Consider the following 17,490-nt stretch of genomic DNA (forward strand, 5'->3'; position numbering starts at 1 on the left):
TTTGTATGGGTTTTTGACTGGTAAATGTCTTCTCCAACAGACTATAAGCTCTCTGACAGTGGAAACTGTCTTTAATTTTGCTCACCATCAAATACCCAGCATCTAGCCCAGTACTTGGTACAGAGTAGACCTTCAACGAATATTCCGGATGAAGGGATGGTGGATGAATGAGGCATCTCATCCTTTCTGATACTGATGTGGCCCTGGGGTTTATTGAGAGATTCTCCCTGGAGTTCTCAGTACTGAATAACTTTTCCATGACTTCATTTGTTCAGAAGGAGCAGACTGGAGGGCTAAAGACTACCCAGAGCAGGGAGGTTGAGCGATATTTTATAGTAAAGTCACTTGAAACCAAAATATTTTCAAAACACACCTCTGAGAAGCAACTGTGATAACTGACCAAATTTCAAAACTTTAAAATTCACACGCAGAAAAAGAATAAAGGAACAAACGAATGATCAATTGATTTAAAAATAGACTGATCAACAGATAATAGGTTTTAATACACGATAAACAGGCTGATATTTCACCCAGAGAGAAAAACTATCTGTCCATGACAAAATCAAGCCACGCTACCCATTTCATCTAGTCAGTTTTACCTATTTTAGTTATAGTTTGTTCTACTAACTTTCTCCAACAGAAAATGTAGTTACTTAGAAAATCAGCAGTAAAAAGATGCACAATATGACTTCTGATTCTAAGCCAAGATTTCCGGATTAAAGATGTAGGATTTCAAGGAAGAAAATGAATGGCTTCTTCATCTATTTTGCTTAAGTTCTTTATCACTCCGTGGCACAATGTAAATAAAGAATTGATATTGACAATATAAATTGAATTTGGATGAGTACAATGTCTTTCTGATTTCATTTACTCTAGCATATAGCTCTGAAAAAGCCTGATCCAACCTTTTTCATAACCACTCTACTGCAGGGGTTAAGAGCCTTTGCTTGGAGTCAGAGACACCTCAGTGTTCCAGCAATGCCACTTGCCGACCATGGAACGTCAGGTGAGTCATCCACCTCTGTGAGCCTCAGGGTCATCAACCCTAGAAAGGAGGACACTGACCTCAGAGGGCTTTGATGAGGAAAACTAAGATTACACTTTTTATGTACCTGCAGAGTAGCTAGAAAAGGGCTTGTGTTCAATAAATACTTATTATCATTATCATTATTATTATTATCAGCAACATTTTAGCAGTGAAATTCAAGTCACCTTATACACAGATGCACTCTTATTACTTCTCATAACTCTCCTTTGTAAGGAGAGAGAGAAAGGATGGACAGACACATAAACAGACCAGCCCAGAAAATGTAAGGGATTACTCAGGCTCACCAGAGACAATGACAAAGAGATGTCAGGTCTTACGAAAACACATGACAATTTTTTACCATTTACAGAGTAAATAATGGAACTAAAATATTCATTCACCATACCCATTAAAATGTGTCGGCCACTTATCCTTTCCATCAGGAAACAATACATTTCTCGGTAGCACCATCCAGTACACTTAAGCTTATATCTCATTGGTCAGGACTAAGTCACATGGCCACCTCCAGCCACAAGGGGAACCTGGGAAATCAAGGTTTTTAGCTGGCACATTGCTGACATGAACGAAATTGGGGTTCTGAGGATAAAGAATAAGAAGAAAATGGATATTAGGCAGACTACTAAGCAGAGTCTCCTAAAATGGACTTTTTTGGTCAGTTTAAGTACAGAAAGAAAACAACCACATTCTTTCCTTCTAAAGGGGGAAGGGCTACTTTAGTAGAAGCATCTCAGCTTGTTCACCACCTGCGCTGGTCCATTCCTGGGTGAAGGAGGAGTGAAACCTAACCAGCTCCTCACCCACCCTCCCAGGCCCTGACATACGCCTCCTCCTCCGAGGCTCAACTCGAGTACCACTTCTGCAAGGCCTTCTCCCACACCCTCTGCCAAACCGGCATGTTCCTTTATGCTGTCATACCACTGTGTGTATAACTCCACTATAGCAATTATCACATTCTCTCAAATTTGTCTGATTTGTACCATTTTTCTCCACTAAACTGTGAGTTTTTTAATGAAATCTTCATGTCTGCAGGTCCAATGCCCATGACTATGCCTAAAAAGAAGTACTCCGTAAATATTTCTTGGATTAGATCAAAATGGACTGAACCAAAATGAATTGAGTTGACTTGCTTTGCTCTGCACTGAAGGCTCAGAGATCTGGCTGCATCTCTTTTCTCATCTTGTTCTGATGGCTAACGGGGTGCCTGCCCCCATACCATAAAGGCTGATGAGAAGCTTACAAGCTGATATTCATACAAATAGATCACATCTCAATGAGATCATCCATTAGCTTGGCTTTCTGGCCAAAAGAGAGGAGTCAAAAAGCAGTTATATTATCTTATTCCCTCTCAGGGGAACCATGGAGAAAGGAGTAAAAGTCACTGTTTACCAAACAAAAGGCTGAGAAAACATTTTTCCATTCAAGAATATGACAAATTAGTGAAAGTGACAAAAATAAGTAAAAACCTACCACAGACTCAAAAAGTTGCACAATTGCCTAAAAGCCAAACTGCAGTTGTGAATGTGCTGGCATTTGGCACAGAGTTCAGGATTTCAAGGGAGCAAGCCACTCTTTTATGAACACTAAACAGAAATGTCACAAGCAGCTTTTGATTAAACTATGATTGTCACAGTATATAGGAATGAACTAACATATGGTGTTTTTAAAATAAACTACTAACCACATCCAGTGGTTTCAATTAAAGAATGGTTCATTGCTTACAAAAATTCCCCTAGACCCAGCTGTCTTCCAAAAAAGTCCCATTGCCTCACTCTGAATTTCCACTGTCATCAGGCGGATTACTAAGAGGCCAGTCTTGGATTTGGTGTGGATACCCAGGACAGCCTCTGTAGAAAGTAAGTACCTTCCTTCAGCTTTGTCTTGTGGCTGAACCAATCCTAGGGGTAATCTCCTATAAGGAGTACAAATTGAATTACAGAGTTATATTAAATAACCTGCTAAAAGGCTAGAGAAGATTTAAAAGGATTTTTTTAGAATGCTAAGGTTATTTATAGTATGGTGTTCTGGTATCAAAAAAATAAACAAGTATTAAGAAAATGACTAGTATAGGTATAAGACAGGTCCAAGTCCCCCATAGGAGGAACATCTTGCAGAAATGACTCTAAAACCAAAACAAAGAGGTATGTCTTCATTTTTATAAGACAGGAAGCCAGTTAGAGAATCACTGCAATCATTTCACAATCATGGTAAAGAAAAAAAGACTAACGCTATGAAATTAAAGATAAGGCAGGTAGAGGCCACTTGAAACTGGTTTGAGGAGAGCACCTACAGACCTCATCCCACTAAGTAACAGGGCTCTCTTCTGAGGGGTAAGATGTTAGCCTTTGCCACTCACCCAGTGGTTTTTCCCTTCTACTTCAGTCTCATTGTCTTTCTTGACAGTCAGGGTCCCTTCACTTCCTCTCTATGTCAGAATTTGTCATCTCTCTCTCTTCTTACCTTCAGTGTCATTCACGTGCTTTCTGCCTCTATCCCACAACTGGCCAAAATATAGAACTCAAGGACGTTTTTTAAACTCAATTGTTATTTAAAAATAAACACATTCTCCAGGTTGGTTTTTCTTCTTACACATTGCCCTTGGTGGATTTCTTTTTCATCTATACTAGTGGAGGCCTTCTATTGAAATAAAGGTTCCCACTCCACTCAAAGACAGGACATTCTCCCCACCTGCCAAACAAGGGAAGGGGAAGCAGCTCTGCCATTCCCGCCTGCACACAGCCATATGCAAAGAGGATCCCCCAGTGTATCCCATTACACTCCTGCTTAGATGTTTTTACAAATGTCAGAAAGAATCATAGCATCCAAGGAGCTTAAAGAGAACGCAGCAGAGACAGATTGCCAGTCAGTCTCGTGGGGGGAGAAAATCTATAAATCTTCCAAGTTTGGTTTGAGCACGCAAATACTAGCTCAGAAAAGTTTCCCCAAGTCTCACTTTTCACACTTTCACACATACTTTTCAAAAACTTTGATTAGCATTTGATCTAAATACCAGTTATCTACCTTCGGTTCTTCCCAACCAGAGTATCTTTGGCTCAAAATCTATATTTAAGAATTGAAGGAACAAGAGAGAGTATTAGCTGTTTCTGGGTATGGACACCAATTTTTAAAAAAAACAAAAATCTTTTTGAAATTTTTTGCTTGTTTTTTGTTTGTCTGGAGCATTCAGGAGTTTCACAAGTAACAAATTCAAGTTAGACAAAGCATTGACTTAGGATTTTACAGTTGCTCATGCCCATGTTCTGGATATTGGGTGAATCTGCAGTGAATTTTTAATTATAGAAATTGATATTCCCATCCATTGGTAACAGAAATTGCTCTATTTTCTGCTGAAAACAACTTCAGTTTTGAAGGAACACAGCTAGCTATATGGTCCACATGTTTACTGTAAATTTGCATTCAGAAGCCACATTTTCCATCACACCTAAATTATTCCTTCCCAAAGCTTCATAAATGAAGCCAAATCAATTGAATATAATTGCTTTCTCTTGTGGCCTTTGTGGTAAAATTTTGGTAATTATCAAAGGATAATTTTAATATAAGTTTCTGGATCACAATAACACCACTACCAAAAGTGTCTTCTAAATAAGGGTATCCCGTATATCCTGCTTTTTTAAAAAATGGAATTCTGATTAACTGGCAAACAGAAAAGAATACAAAATTTCAGGAATATTCTGGTTTCAAAATCATTAAATCATATTCCTGAGAAGGATGTACGAAGGTCATCGCAGGACATCTCTGCAGCAACATGGATTAATGTGTTCACCCACATTCATGTACATAACGAATTCTTAAAATTCTCTATGTAAGACAATCCACAAACAGCCTTGGTGGCACACTCAGTAATTAACAAATCTCACTGTCCTAAGTAGCCTCTTTTATATATTATTCTCACTCATCACAGTAGAATACAGACCCTAAATAAATAGTCATAAGCAGAGGCAGCCTTATTCCAACTCAACATGCTATATGGTTCTTTAGAGAAATGCCATCTTAAAGAATATTTTGCATTCTTACCTTGACCTGCCTATTTTCACACATTTTAATATTTTCCCATGAAAAAAAGTACATGCAGAGTAGCTGTTTTATTTCTGTTTTGAAAACATGGACAATTTCTATTTTATTTACATGCTAATTAGTCATTGCAAAACAACGTTGTAGAACTATATGTGACATGCACCTGAATGACACAGGTAAGTCAACACCTGAAGCATCACAGGTCTAAGTACCAGCATGTATTATACAGATAATGCTTGTCACAGGAGGGCGAAAACTGGGACAGTCACTGTGAGTTGGTGTAACTACATTCTTTAAGGCCTTTCTGAAACAGAGTAAACCTGTCATTTTCATTAAAATACTTAAAATATTGATAATAGTAGAGGAGACTCCATTACACTGTCAATTCACTCTTAAATGTCTAAGGACCCCAAGTTAGGAATCTGCTTTAAGTAATGAGGAGCATTAGAAGGTTTTTATCACTGTTTATTTATTTAATTAAAGAGAGACTAGATGGAAGTGATATTTTAGATGTCTGGCCTTGTCTGAAATAACTACCTTCTGATTCAAGGAAGAACCTAAAGTCTGGAAACCCAAATAAGAAGATACTGCCTTAGGAATTAAAAGGAAAGGGCAGACACGAGACATTTTGAAGGAAAAACCAATAGAAATCAATGAGTGACCGACTATGGAAGATAAAGAACAGGAAAGAATCAAAGATAATGAGATTTTGATTATACAGGTAACCCAGATAATGGGGACTCTATGCTCACAACACTTCTACAAAGTGTGATGAAAAGTCAAGTAACACTCCTCATCCATGGGAAAGTTATCAAAAGAACCCAACTACCTGCTTCCAGATTGCAGTCATGGAAGAATTCTGGAGAATTTATTTATAACGTATACCCGTGGTCCCCCATGGTCCATCATCCCAACTACTTATGCAGCAACAGTTCAAACTCATGAAGCCCTGAATCCAAGTCCCTGGTATTAAGAACCCACACAGTCCTTTAAGAATTATTTTCTATGGTATGAGAAATTTCCTCAACAGAACACCATTGCAAAAAGATCCCTATCAATATTTTTCATTCTTTCAGTGCATTCCAATCACACAGATAAATGCACACACATACACACACACACACACACACTCACAAATACACTAACACCCTCAAGCTTCCTGCCTTGCAAATTTGAACTCCAAACCACAGGATGTGTCCTGCCTTGCTTGGCTGCCTGTGGCAGACAGTCATTTATACTCCATTCTCTTCATTAAAGTGTATTTCACATCTTACATTCCACACACTGCTCTAGTTTCCCCCATTTTCCACCCTAAGTCACAATCTCTTTTTAGCCCTGAGAACCCCAGCACCTGGAGCACAATAGAACCCTCTGAGGCCTCCCGAACTCATGAGTCCCTATAAATAGCAGCAACATCAACTCTTCCATGACACATGTAAACACACTATTCATAACACCTCATGGCATGATAAAACGGGATAACTATTGTAATAGAATAGTCCGCGGCAACGAGAAACGACACCATCCCATAGTGTAAGAACTACCACTTGCAGGGCACTTCAAGGTGAATTCAAAAGACCTGCATTCCAGAAATTCAAGACTCCCTAAGAGATTTATGGAGTTAACTGGCAGAAGAAGACGGAAGCACCACGACACCGTCCTCCTGTCTTCATCAGTGTCACAGAGGAATAAACAGCAATTACTTGTACCACACAAAACACAGCACTGTTGAGCCAACCCAGTGCCACCAAAAACACAAGTATGCCAACATTTTTCTATGCACAGCACTGCCTTCTAGTTGCTGACTTGTCCCAACCGACAGCCCTTGTTATCCAGTTTCATTTCACTGAGAAACACAAAACAAGAGCCAGAAAGAGATTCTTCTCACGAAAGAGCAAACAGCCCATTTGCTTTCTGGGGCCCAGAACCGGGAATTTCAACCAGTGACTAAATTTAAGGGAACACCTGGTAAGCAGAGCCTCTTGCTAGTGGCAGTATCACACACAAAAGAGCAGCACAAAAGACATCACCTCTGCCCCTTCAAAGTCTTGTTTCCTTGGTCCTTTCACCTGCCAGCCAGCATCCAGGCTGACACCCACTGGCAAGTTCAGAGACTGAATTTAGGTTAGTTCTCCCAAAGCTGCCCTTGGGAGCCAGGAGCCAAGCTGACAGCGAAAGAAAAGGAATAACTAGTGAGAATTTGTAGTAGGAAAGGCCAGAAGAACTTAAAGAAGAGTGATTTGTGTTCATAGGGAATTAATCTCTACAAAGACTTAGCCTGAAGCTTTTGGCATTACCTGTGTCCAATGGATGGGAAAAGAAGAGCTTGAAGAAAGTGTTCAGTGACTCAAGATCATAATTGCTAATCATTATTGCCAGGCAGGAGTCCTGTTCATTTAATACTCAGAACACTATGAATTGAGTTCTATCACTATCCCCTTTTCACAGCTGAAGAAAGAGGAGCACAGAGAGGTTAAGCACCTTGCCAAGGTTACACTGCTGGTATAAGGTGGGATTCAAACCCAATCTGGCTTGAATATGTGCTCCTAACTGCTACGATATGCTGTCTTTCCGTAAAATTACATCCCAAGTGTCCCTTCGGGAAAGGCAAACTTTAAGTTTTCAATTATTTTTCAATATAAAAAGACTTTGTTCTCAGACCTAAGATAAAGCACTTCCTCCTACTTATATAAGATGAAAAATAGAGAAGAGGATGAAAAGGACAACACAGTTCTTTTGTGCTTGCATTTTGTTTCGTTTCTTAACAGAGACAAAATCTACCTCATTTCACACACATTCCAAAGATCCTCTTCTCTCTTGCATACTGACTCATTTGGGGGATATGCAAATGGTGTTATTAGAAAATTAAAGAAATCTTACTTTATGATACCAGAATTAAGGGTCTTGCCTGAAAAGATCTAAAAATCAAGAAAAAGGAGAAATGCTCCAAGAAGAATGAGATCAGGTGGAGGAAGGGACACAGGGGTGTGCACTGGGAAAAGGGGAAGTCAAATGACAAAACCCCAAATAATCTTGGCTCTTATGCAAAGCTACTCTGTTCATTTACCCGGAAGTACCACACAAAGGCAGCTGCCCATTTCTCCGTTTCAGTTTCCTCCATATAACTGGATCACCAACTGGCATCCATTGTTCCAGGCTCACAGAACAATGCTCACTAGCATAAATCCATCAGTCCTGGTACACATCCAAAGAGCTAAAAAAGGAATACCACAGGACTGAATGAGTGTCTGTACGCACATACCTAGCGCTATGATTCCACCACGGGCAAGACATATGTGTGTGAGGCAGTTAGCACTTCCAAGCCCTCACACGTGTTCAAGCTTGTCGAGAAATATATTACACATCAGACCAATATGCTGAACAGGATGTGCTGTTTGGAGCTCTGCTTCCTAACATTTTACACATCTTCAGAGTTGCTGCAGTCACCAAGTGGCCTGTGGTTCCCCATAAACCTTCCAGGACACTAATAAAATGAGAAGTTCAAAGGTCGAAACCATCTATGGTGGGAAGTTGTGCTGTTTCCAGGGCCTGTCTCATCCAGGACCACCTTCCCGCCCACTTTCTGGGCAATCCTCAGAGGATGGCAGCTGCTAACTCAGAAAAAAAAGAAGCGCACGGTGGAGGAGGCAAAAGGATTATTTTTAAGAAAGAGCACAATCTAACTTTTCTCTCCACCGCCCCCGCCACACCACCTCCTCATTCCCTTGTCTCTCCTCCTGCCTGCTCTTCCATTTCACTTTTCATCCCTAGTGCCTCTCCCCATCGCTCAGGGTACCACACTTCCCACAAGCATTTCCTTCTCTGTGTCCCAAGCTGGGACACCAGCACTGACACGACACTGGCAAGAGCTTAGAGCTGCTGCTGCTGAGCTCAGAGGGGGAAATGAAGCGAGCTAGCTTCCTCCTCAAAGCTCCAAACGTGTAAGAATCAAAACACACATTCACTTTTTAGAAGCCCTGGCCTGACACCAGAGCCATGGAGAAAAGAAAAGTCACCTCTGTTAGAAGCTACATGAACCCAGTAATTATGTCATCTTCCTGATGGGCCCAAATACTGGAAGATACTTGGCTTATTCCTTCTTACAAATGCCCTTTACTATTCAATCCCACGCCTCTTTAATATGGCTTCTGAAGCTGAGCTGCCTGAGTTCTGCGTGGAAGAATGAGCATTTTTAAGTGTACACGATGATCAATTTCTTCCATCACCTGTGGGCGACAAGCAACTCAGCAGACTCGGAGGTCACCTACCCAGACCAAAATACCACTTTGGCCATAGTTAAAATAATGAGGCATTTTCCAAAGCAGGATAATTAAAAGCTAGGACCATATTTTATGTGGCAAGGGAAGAAGGCAGAGCAGGGAGAGACAAAGATGATGCGCAAGGATTAAAGACAAGAAAATTAGCTGAATCTTTATCTAGAAAATGGGAAATATTTAGACCAACAAAAGCAATGCTTATGTCTTCCTCTATAGTAATCCATCCATTCAATTACTCTTCAATAAGCATTGATTAAGCACATACCATGTGCCAGGCATTGTGCCAGAGATAACATAATGAACAAGACAAATCTGATCCTAGCTCTCAGGGAGCTTACAATCCAGCATAAGCACAAGACAAAACCATAGGCTCACAAAATCACAAGCTGAAATACATATTTTGAAGGAAACAAATAGCTGAGAAAGAATAACACTGGAGAATCTACATTAGTTAGAGTAATAGGGAAAGGCCACCCAGAAGAGACAAAATTTAAAAGCTGGAACATAAAGGGAGAGAAAAGCTAATCAAGACAAGAATGTGGTGACAATTCCAGAAAGACAGGATTGCATGTGCAAAGGCCCTGAGGTAGAAAATGGGCACCAAGAACTGAAAAATCAGTGTGGCTGAAGTAGAGTGAGCAAGGAGCAAATGACACAAAGCAGGATTGGTGATATACTGTGGGCCATAACGGCCACCCAAGATTTTATTCCAAGGACACCAAGAAGTTTTCAGGAGACGAATGGCACGACCCAGTTTACACTTTATGATGATCACTCTTGCCTCTGTGTGGAAAAGACTTGAAAAGCAGAGGCTGTTGCAACTGTCTAACAAGACATGACGATTCCCTGGACCAGAATGTAGCAGGCAAACTGAAAAGGAGTAGACAGATTCAGACATATTTTAGAAATAGAACCAACAGAAGTCATTGATGGATTGCATATGGGGGTGACGGCAGGAAAGACTCAGAGATGATTCCCATCAAGTTACTCTATTTATATGTGAGGTTTTTTCAGAAGTTATAAGCATCACCTGATGTAACATCAGACCCATGCAGGAACCTGGTCTATGGGATGTGGTATGTCTATATACATAAGTAACTTGAAAACTCTAGATCTAAGAATAACGGAAACTGTGTGTGGCTCTTCTTGGGGACAATAATGGCATACTAGGCAGATATTTCAGTAAGTTTTCCCATAAGAATTTTATTGTCACGTTGGTGCCAGAGCTCTGTAGCTTCCCCAAAATCATGGGGTTAAATGTCTTTTTATATTTGGGTGCAACAATTGTAACATTTAAATAGAATTGCACCTTTGGGGCAGCCCCATGGCTGAGTGGTTAAGTTCGTGCGCTCCACGTTGGCAGCCCAGGGTTTCACTGGTTCAGATCCCAGGCGAGGACATGGCGCCACTCATCAGGCCACGCTGAGGTGGCGTCCCACATGCCACAACTAGAAGGACCCACAACTAAAATATACAAGTATGTACCAGGGGGCTTTGGGGAGCAGAAGGAAAAATTTAAAAATTAAAGAAATAAATAAATAAATAGAATTGTACCAGATAAGCCAGTTACCGATCCATCTAGTCCCCATGATAAGCGGTAGAGAAAATACCATAATTTCTAAGAGGACTCTCATGTTGAATTGGATGACTCATGTCAAATATGTCAAAGGCATATTACAGCCTAACTTATTGACCAGCAGGAAAATAAATAACTACAAAATGTGCATTTATAAATAATTTTGCTATGATCATTGAGCAATTTAGTCCTTAAAGATGGTCTCTCCATACTATTCAGAAACTGAATATACAACATAATGCAGGAGGAGATCTCTGAGGGTAAAGAGAATGGATGGCCTTGTTTATTTTACATGCTTTGCCAAACTAGTCCCCAAATGGCACAGAAAGCAACAGGACTCCCAGAATTGACACACATTCAGCCTCCGCACCTTTCTGATCTGTTCATTCCCTATTACCTACTTGAGTACTACTGGCATTGTTTCCATTGCCCTTCCTAAAAAGCTGGTACATAATTATCATCTCAAAATCCCTTGGCGCATTTGTCTAGGTGAGAGTCTCTTCCCTTTTTAGTATTTATAGTGATGATGCACTCTTGTTCTTGAATTGCAGAATGAGAGACAACTTATGAGGGAGACAGAGAGAGAGATCACACACACACACACACACACACACACACACACACCCCCGCAGGGAGCACCTCTGATTCTGGTTCAGGCCTTGCCAAAACAGATAGCAAATCAAGATAAACAGCAGAAATTTACTTGGAAAGGGAAGTTATCTTTTGTTCCTCCAGACAATTAACTGTGACCTTTTTATCTGCATTTCAAGGACTTTGCTCGAAACAGACCCCATTATTTTAGTCAATATATGAAGGATTCTGTTCAGAAAGGCTTTCCCACAACATTCCAATGAAAAGATACACAACTTTCATCTCCTGCCCTCTTGTCCTTTCTGTCTTACATTGATTCCAACACCTTTAAATTTTAACTTAGTGGTCCATCTCCAAACTCTCCTCAAACCTTTTATCTTTAATTTGGTGGTCCATCTGTATGCTCCTCTCAGCACGGCACATCTCTAGCTTCTAAGCCACCTGCTCAGTTCTAATAGTGAGACTATAAAAGATTCACAGATTTACATCACTACACTTCACACTCTCTTTAATTTAACTCTGTAAATTCACTCCTGAGCTGTTAATTCTAATTTGGCTTCTCATCATTTGCAGTGAGTGAACTGGATCTTTACTGTGCCACCCATAATGCATTTTATTGCACGTTCCATACTTCTGCAACTGTAGCAAAGAGATGAAGAACTTACAAAGCTCTGCCAACATGAAAAGCTGTCACTATGTAACTCCTGTTGGGGAATCTCCCATCACTGGCTTGTGTTTCTCCTGCTTCTCCCTTTCACTGCACATATTCACTCTCACTTCAGCCACAAAGCTACCCAGACAGCCAAAGATTCTCCACATCAAAAGAAACAAAAGCAACATACACATACATCTACGCACACACTCCACCCTATAACTTGAATCTAAGGATGTTCTGTGACCTCCTGCTACTCTGTTCTTAATAACACTTCCGTCCAATGTATGATATCTAATATGTTCAGCATCTCAAGAGCTGTGTTACTTTACGTTCTTCTCTGACGTACAGGATGCTTTTTTACTATTCCTTTTCAAATCACTGACCTGACCCATGACCTGATTAAATGTTACCCATAACCCTATAAATCTCACCTATTTATATACAATTATATATATATACATAATTCTCAACTTGACCTACTGTCTCAATAGAACTTATTTCTAAGCAGAAACAATCCAAACATTTCTTTGAGTCTTCCAGTTACTGTGGATTACTGGCATTAAATATCATTTATAACACGCTGTCCTATTTCACTAGTCACGACCATGCCTAAACTTCAACAGATCTTTTCTGATTAACTCAGAATCTTACCAGATCTCCTCATAGACAAACCTGCCAGGACAAGAAAACCATCTCCATAGACATTATCCTTTAGAGGAGACCATCCCAGTATTGTTGTGTCCCTCTCCCAGTAGCCACAAGATCCTAAAAAAGTCTCTTTCCCAAGGATGTGGGAGAGAAGCAAAAAGAGGCACCAATACCCAGAGAGTACTCACTGAGGGGTTTGAGGATGCTGCTGCTGGACTCATCAGCGTTTTCCACATCTGACTTGTCAGAGTAGTTCTCAGAGATTCTCTCCTTTTCCTTCTTTTCTTTGTGCCCTGTCTTTCTCTTGTGACGTCGCCTTCTCCTGTAGCTCTTCGGCACATGAACCCCAATGTAGATGGTGTGGTGGCCTGCAGGAAGGTACACAAATCACCAGTCATTTCAAGTCACATTCACTGCTGCACATAAACTGCACAAGATCCACAGGTCAGGAGAAAATGTCTGTGAGTTCAACACTACCATTCAATATTTGACAAATAAAATCAAACTGGAAAAATAAAATCTCCTCCCAATTTTCAGTTATCTAGAGTATAATTCAACCTGTTGGTTGGCACGAGGATTCCAGAGGACGCACTCTAGTTTCATCCAGGTAGACTACTTATGTTTAGGAAAACCAAAGAATATTGAATCGGAAATTAGGAATCCTGGATTCTCATCATACCTCTGCCATCAATTAGCTATTTGACCTTGAGCACGTCCCTTAACCATTCTGGGCCTCGAACTCAGCATTTACATAATGAGAGGCTTAAATTGGGTAATCCCTAGAGGTCCTTCCAGGGCTAACTTTCCATGGGTCTATGATTATACTGAATAGAGTGACGAAAAAGGAGCTCTTGGAAGCAGCAAAAAATAAAGATCTAACTCAAAGTTCAAGAAGTCATTCTGCTGGGGATAAGATTCTACATTAGAACTTTTTTTTTTTTCACCCAATCAGCAGAATAGAGATTTAGAACTGGGACAAACTAAGAAAAAATAAGACATACTTGAAGAGAAAATTTTAGAAATACTCAAATGTTCACACTAGGAAACAGCTAAAATGAATGTCAGCTACAGTGTCATTCTCATTTTTCTTTTTTCGTTTCCAAAAGTTTCTAAAAACTGGTTGTTGCGATGATAAAAATAAACCCAGCCCAGCAAAAATTGCTTTGAAGAGAAGGGCATGAGGAAAAAAAGATTGCGAAATGCTTTTAGTTCTCTAGATGGAAGGAGCTGCAGAACTGACAAGTGGTATTATTTTTACAATATCTGATAAGACAGAAAAAAAAAGGAACTCAAAGTTCTACATCTTTTTTTTTTAATTGGGAAACTTTTACTTTCACTTTGTATACACCATAACTTCTGGATGTGGGAACCTCCATTTCAGAAGCAATGTGAAAACTTCTTTTTTTTAACTACAACTTAGATTATCTCATCTACAGGTTTCCTTTCCCATTCTGGAATGACTCCTTGATGACCACTTTCCAGTGCCACAGACCATACCAGATACCCACATGTAACACACATACCTGCAGGATGTCTGATATAAACTGCTGTGAGTTACTTTCCACAGTAACTCAGGAGGCATATCCAAAAACACCATAATTCACGAGGGTGTTCCCTTGAATGGGAAGGATTAAAACAATCATATGCTCCTTCAAGGAAGAGGTTCCAACCCAGGAATGCAGAACCCTAAGTGAATGGGTTAGCATTCAAAAGAAAATATCTGATACTTGGAATGAAGTTGGAGGCATTTATATAAAGCATGAACCTCCTCCCCAACACACACAAACACACACACACACAAATGCACGCGCGCACACACACACACCCAACTCAGCTACTCAAAGCACAGTGAAATTCTCCTCGCCGAATGTGCGCCAGTGAGAAATTTATCATGTCTAACCATTTGCAAGCAAACTGTTCTCATGGGAAAGCTATATTATACTAGGAAGTAGGAAATGTCTCAGAAACAATGTGAATTAAGAAACAGTGTCAATTGTTTCCTGCACTCCAGTTATTGAGGGCGTCCTGCAGCTTTATCTCAAGTCACACAATATATGTAAGCAAAGCCAATCAATTTCTTCAGTAAATCAAACTCTGAAAGCTTGGTTGCCTTTGTTCAGGAATTAGGAAAACATCACAAAAAAAATTAAGAGGTTGGAAAGTTTTTTTACAACCTGTCACATTAAGTATTTTCTATCTTATTAAATAATGGCAACTTAAAAAAAAACGGCAGTTAAACTATGTTAATTTTAAACGTGTACAGAAAGATTTTTAATATATTTACCCAAATCTGTGCAGTGCATTTGATAAGTCATTTAAAAGGTGGTTTATATGAGCTGATAGGATTTTAAGGTAAGATTTCTGGCTACAGAGTGTTGTTGTCAACCTGACGAAAGAGGGCAATTCAGAGAGCGAGCTTTCAAAGCCCACGGAGAGGAATGTACCTTTCCCTTTGAGAACTAATTGGAGTTGTCATCACTACAAAAACGGTGCCTTTTTATTCACATCGTGACCACAGGCCTCCTCCTTGCCTTATGAATAAGATTCGGATAATCCCCACCTCCTCCAGCTCCACCTCAGATGCTTTCCCCTCGCTCACTCTGTCACACACTTTACAACAAGTCAGGAAGCTTCCAGATACGATGCCGCGCTATGGAGCCCAGATACCAAGTGGAAACGTGGTTCCTTTCAAGACTTCCCAAATTTCAGGCATTTTTTATCAGCTTTATCGAGATACAATTCATGTGCCATAAAATTCACTTGTTTAAAGGCACAATGCTATGATTTTTAGCATATTTATAGAGTTGTGCTACCATCACCATAACCCAGTTTCAGATTTCCACCCCTCCAAAAAGATCCCTCATGCCCCTTTGCAGTCACTCTCTGTTCCCACTGCCATCCTGTACAACCACTCTTAGACATTTTTTAAGTACTCTCTGTGACAGTCTCTGGGAAGCTACAATTCTCTGGTACCCACTTGACTATGAACTTTTCATGGGGATTCTTACAGCACAGTAAAATAGAACATCGCTTGAGTGAGGAAGCTATCGCCTTCCAAGAACCGCCAAAGGAAATCATGGCACGGAGCTGAGCAATTCACAAGGCAAAGCATCCTCCTTCTCCTCTCACACATTACTGGTAACTAAATTTTCCTTTTCTGTGTGTTCAGACAGAGGAAAAGGAACACGGTCCCGAGGTGAAACAAACCTTTAGGAGCTCGGGGACAGTGCTTGTGTTCCATCAATTACTTCTCAACCTCTTTCTACTTCAGCTTCTTTGCCCATGAGAAGAGAGTAGGACAGCCTCGCTTTGGTGAGTGCGGGTAAGGCATGCTTCTCAAGGTGATGACCAAATATTTCATAAGCTGTGTGTGCTAAGTAACAAAAATAGCTAAAGTAAAATGAGCTGGAATAGAACCATTCTTACCACCCCTACAGAACACCTGCCTTCAGGATCGATAGAAGCAGCATTACTGATGAAAATATGCTATTGTCAATAAGAATATCATGGGTGGATCTCAATATTTATTTTCATTATAACATCCTTACCTGTCTCAGGGATATGTCATGAAGATTGATGGCTATTTTTAAAATTACAACTCCCAAAATGACAGCAAGCTCTTAGGAAAACCACAAAGGTTGAGGGTGTAGTATTATCTTACATGTAAAATGAAAATGAGAAACTTGATAGACAAGCTTTCCAATCCAGCAAGAGTCTACAAAATAGTAAAATGCTCAAAGAATCAGGAACAGTTACCTGCCTGACTTAGAAGGGAATTCTAGGCTCAAAAGAAAACTTCTCTGCAGGAAATGTCAGTAAAAATCGCTTCCAAAGATAATGCAAAAAGAAAGAGCAAAAATTTTTTTAAAATAGCAATAATTCTTAAGGAACAGGTGATTGTTTAAAATGTAACTAGGGGCTGGCCCCATGGATGAGTGGTTAAGTTCACGTGCTCCACTTTGGTGGCCCAGGGTTTCACCAGTTCGGATCCTGGGTGTGGACCTAGCACAGCTCATCAAGCCACGCTGAGGTGGTGTCCCACACAGAAGAACTAGAAAGGACCTATGACTACAATACACAACTATGTACAGGGGGGCTTTGGGGAGAGAAGAAAAAAAAAAAAACTGGTAACAGACATTAGCTCAGGGCCAATCTTCAAAAAAAAATGTTTTTTAAAAAAAATTACATTCTTGCGACTCAAAATCTTGTAAAGTACAACTAGTAGAATCTACATTTGACAGTACTCATGTCGGTTTGAGTCAAAGGGCATTCAGCCCTTGATCCGGCAGTGACCTCAGTATCATGTGTTCAAATACATACCCTGCATGCCTTTCTTTGACAGATGGTGCAAGTTCTCAACAAACTCTAAACGTCTTGGGAATATTTCACAACCCATCCCACAGCCAGTACTGCTGGGAAGAAAATATGCTTTTCCTGGTTATCTCTGAGTGTCAGAAATTATCACTAGGTCATCCCTGTTTCTTCCCATCCTTACCTGCTCCACCTCAGTTGAAAGCAGAAGTACCAAGAAGCTATCATGTGCAATTCTCCCAATTCCTAAGATATTTCCAAACTAACAGCACTGACAGTTGCTATCATGTTTTCAGGCCAACAGAGAACTCTCACGCTTAGGAACTCTGTAGTCATTCAAGTTACAGAGGCT

General features: G+C 40.2%; 1 protein-coding gene across 3 annotated transcripts in view; it reads right to left on the reverse strand.

The window, feature by feature from the left end:
• The window catches only part of SLC4A4 (solute carrier family 4 member 4), a 317,849-nt gene that overhangs the window by 242,810 nt on the left and 57,549 nt on the right, over window positions 1–17,490 (reverse strand). For all 3 annotated transcript variants that reach the window (XM_046657378.1, XM_046657376.1, XM_046657377.1), the window contains exon 3: window positions 13,016–13,195. In XM_046657378.1, coding sequence (XP_046513334.1) covers window positions 13,016–13,195 — 180 coding nt within the window. The remainder of the gene's footprint in view (window positions 1–13,015; window positions 13,196–17,490) is intronic.

Source organism: Equus quagga, chromosome 3 (assembly GCF_021613505.1).
Source record: "Equus quagga isolate Etosha38 chromosome 3, UCLA_HA_Equagga_1.0, whole genome shotgun sequence".
NCBI lineage: Eukaryota > Metazoa > Chordata > Mammalia > Perissodactyla > Equidae > Equus > Equus quagga.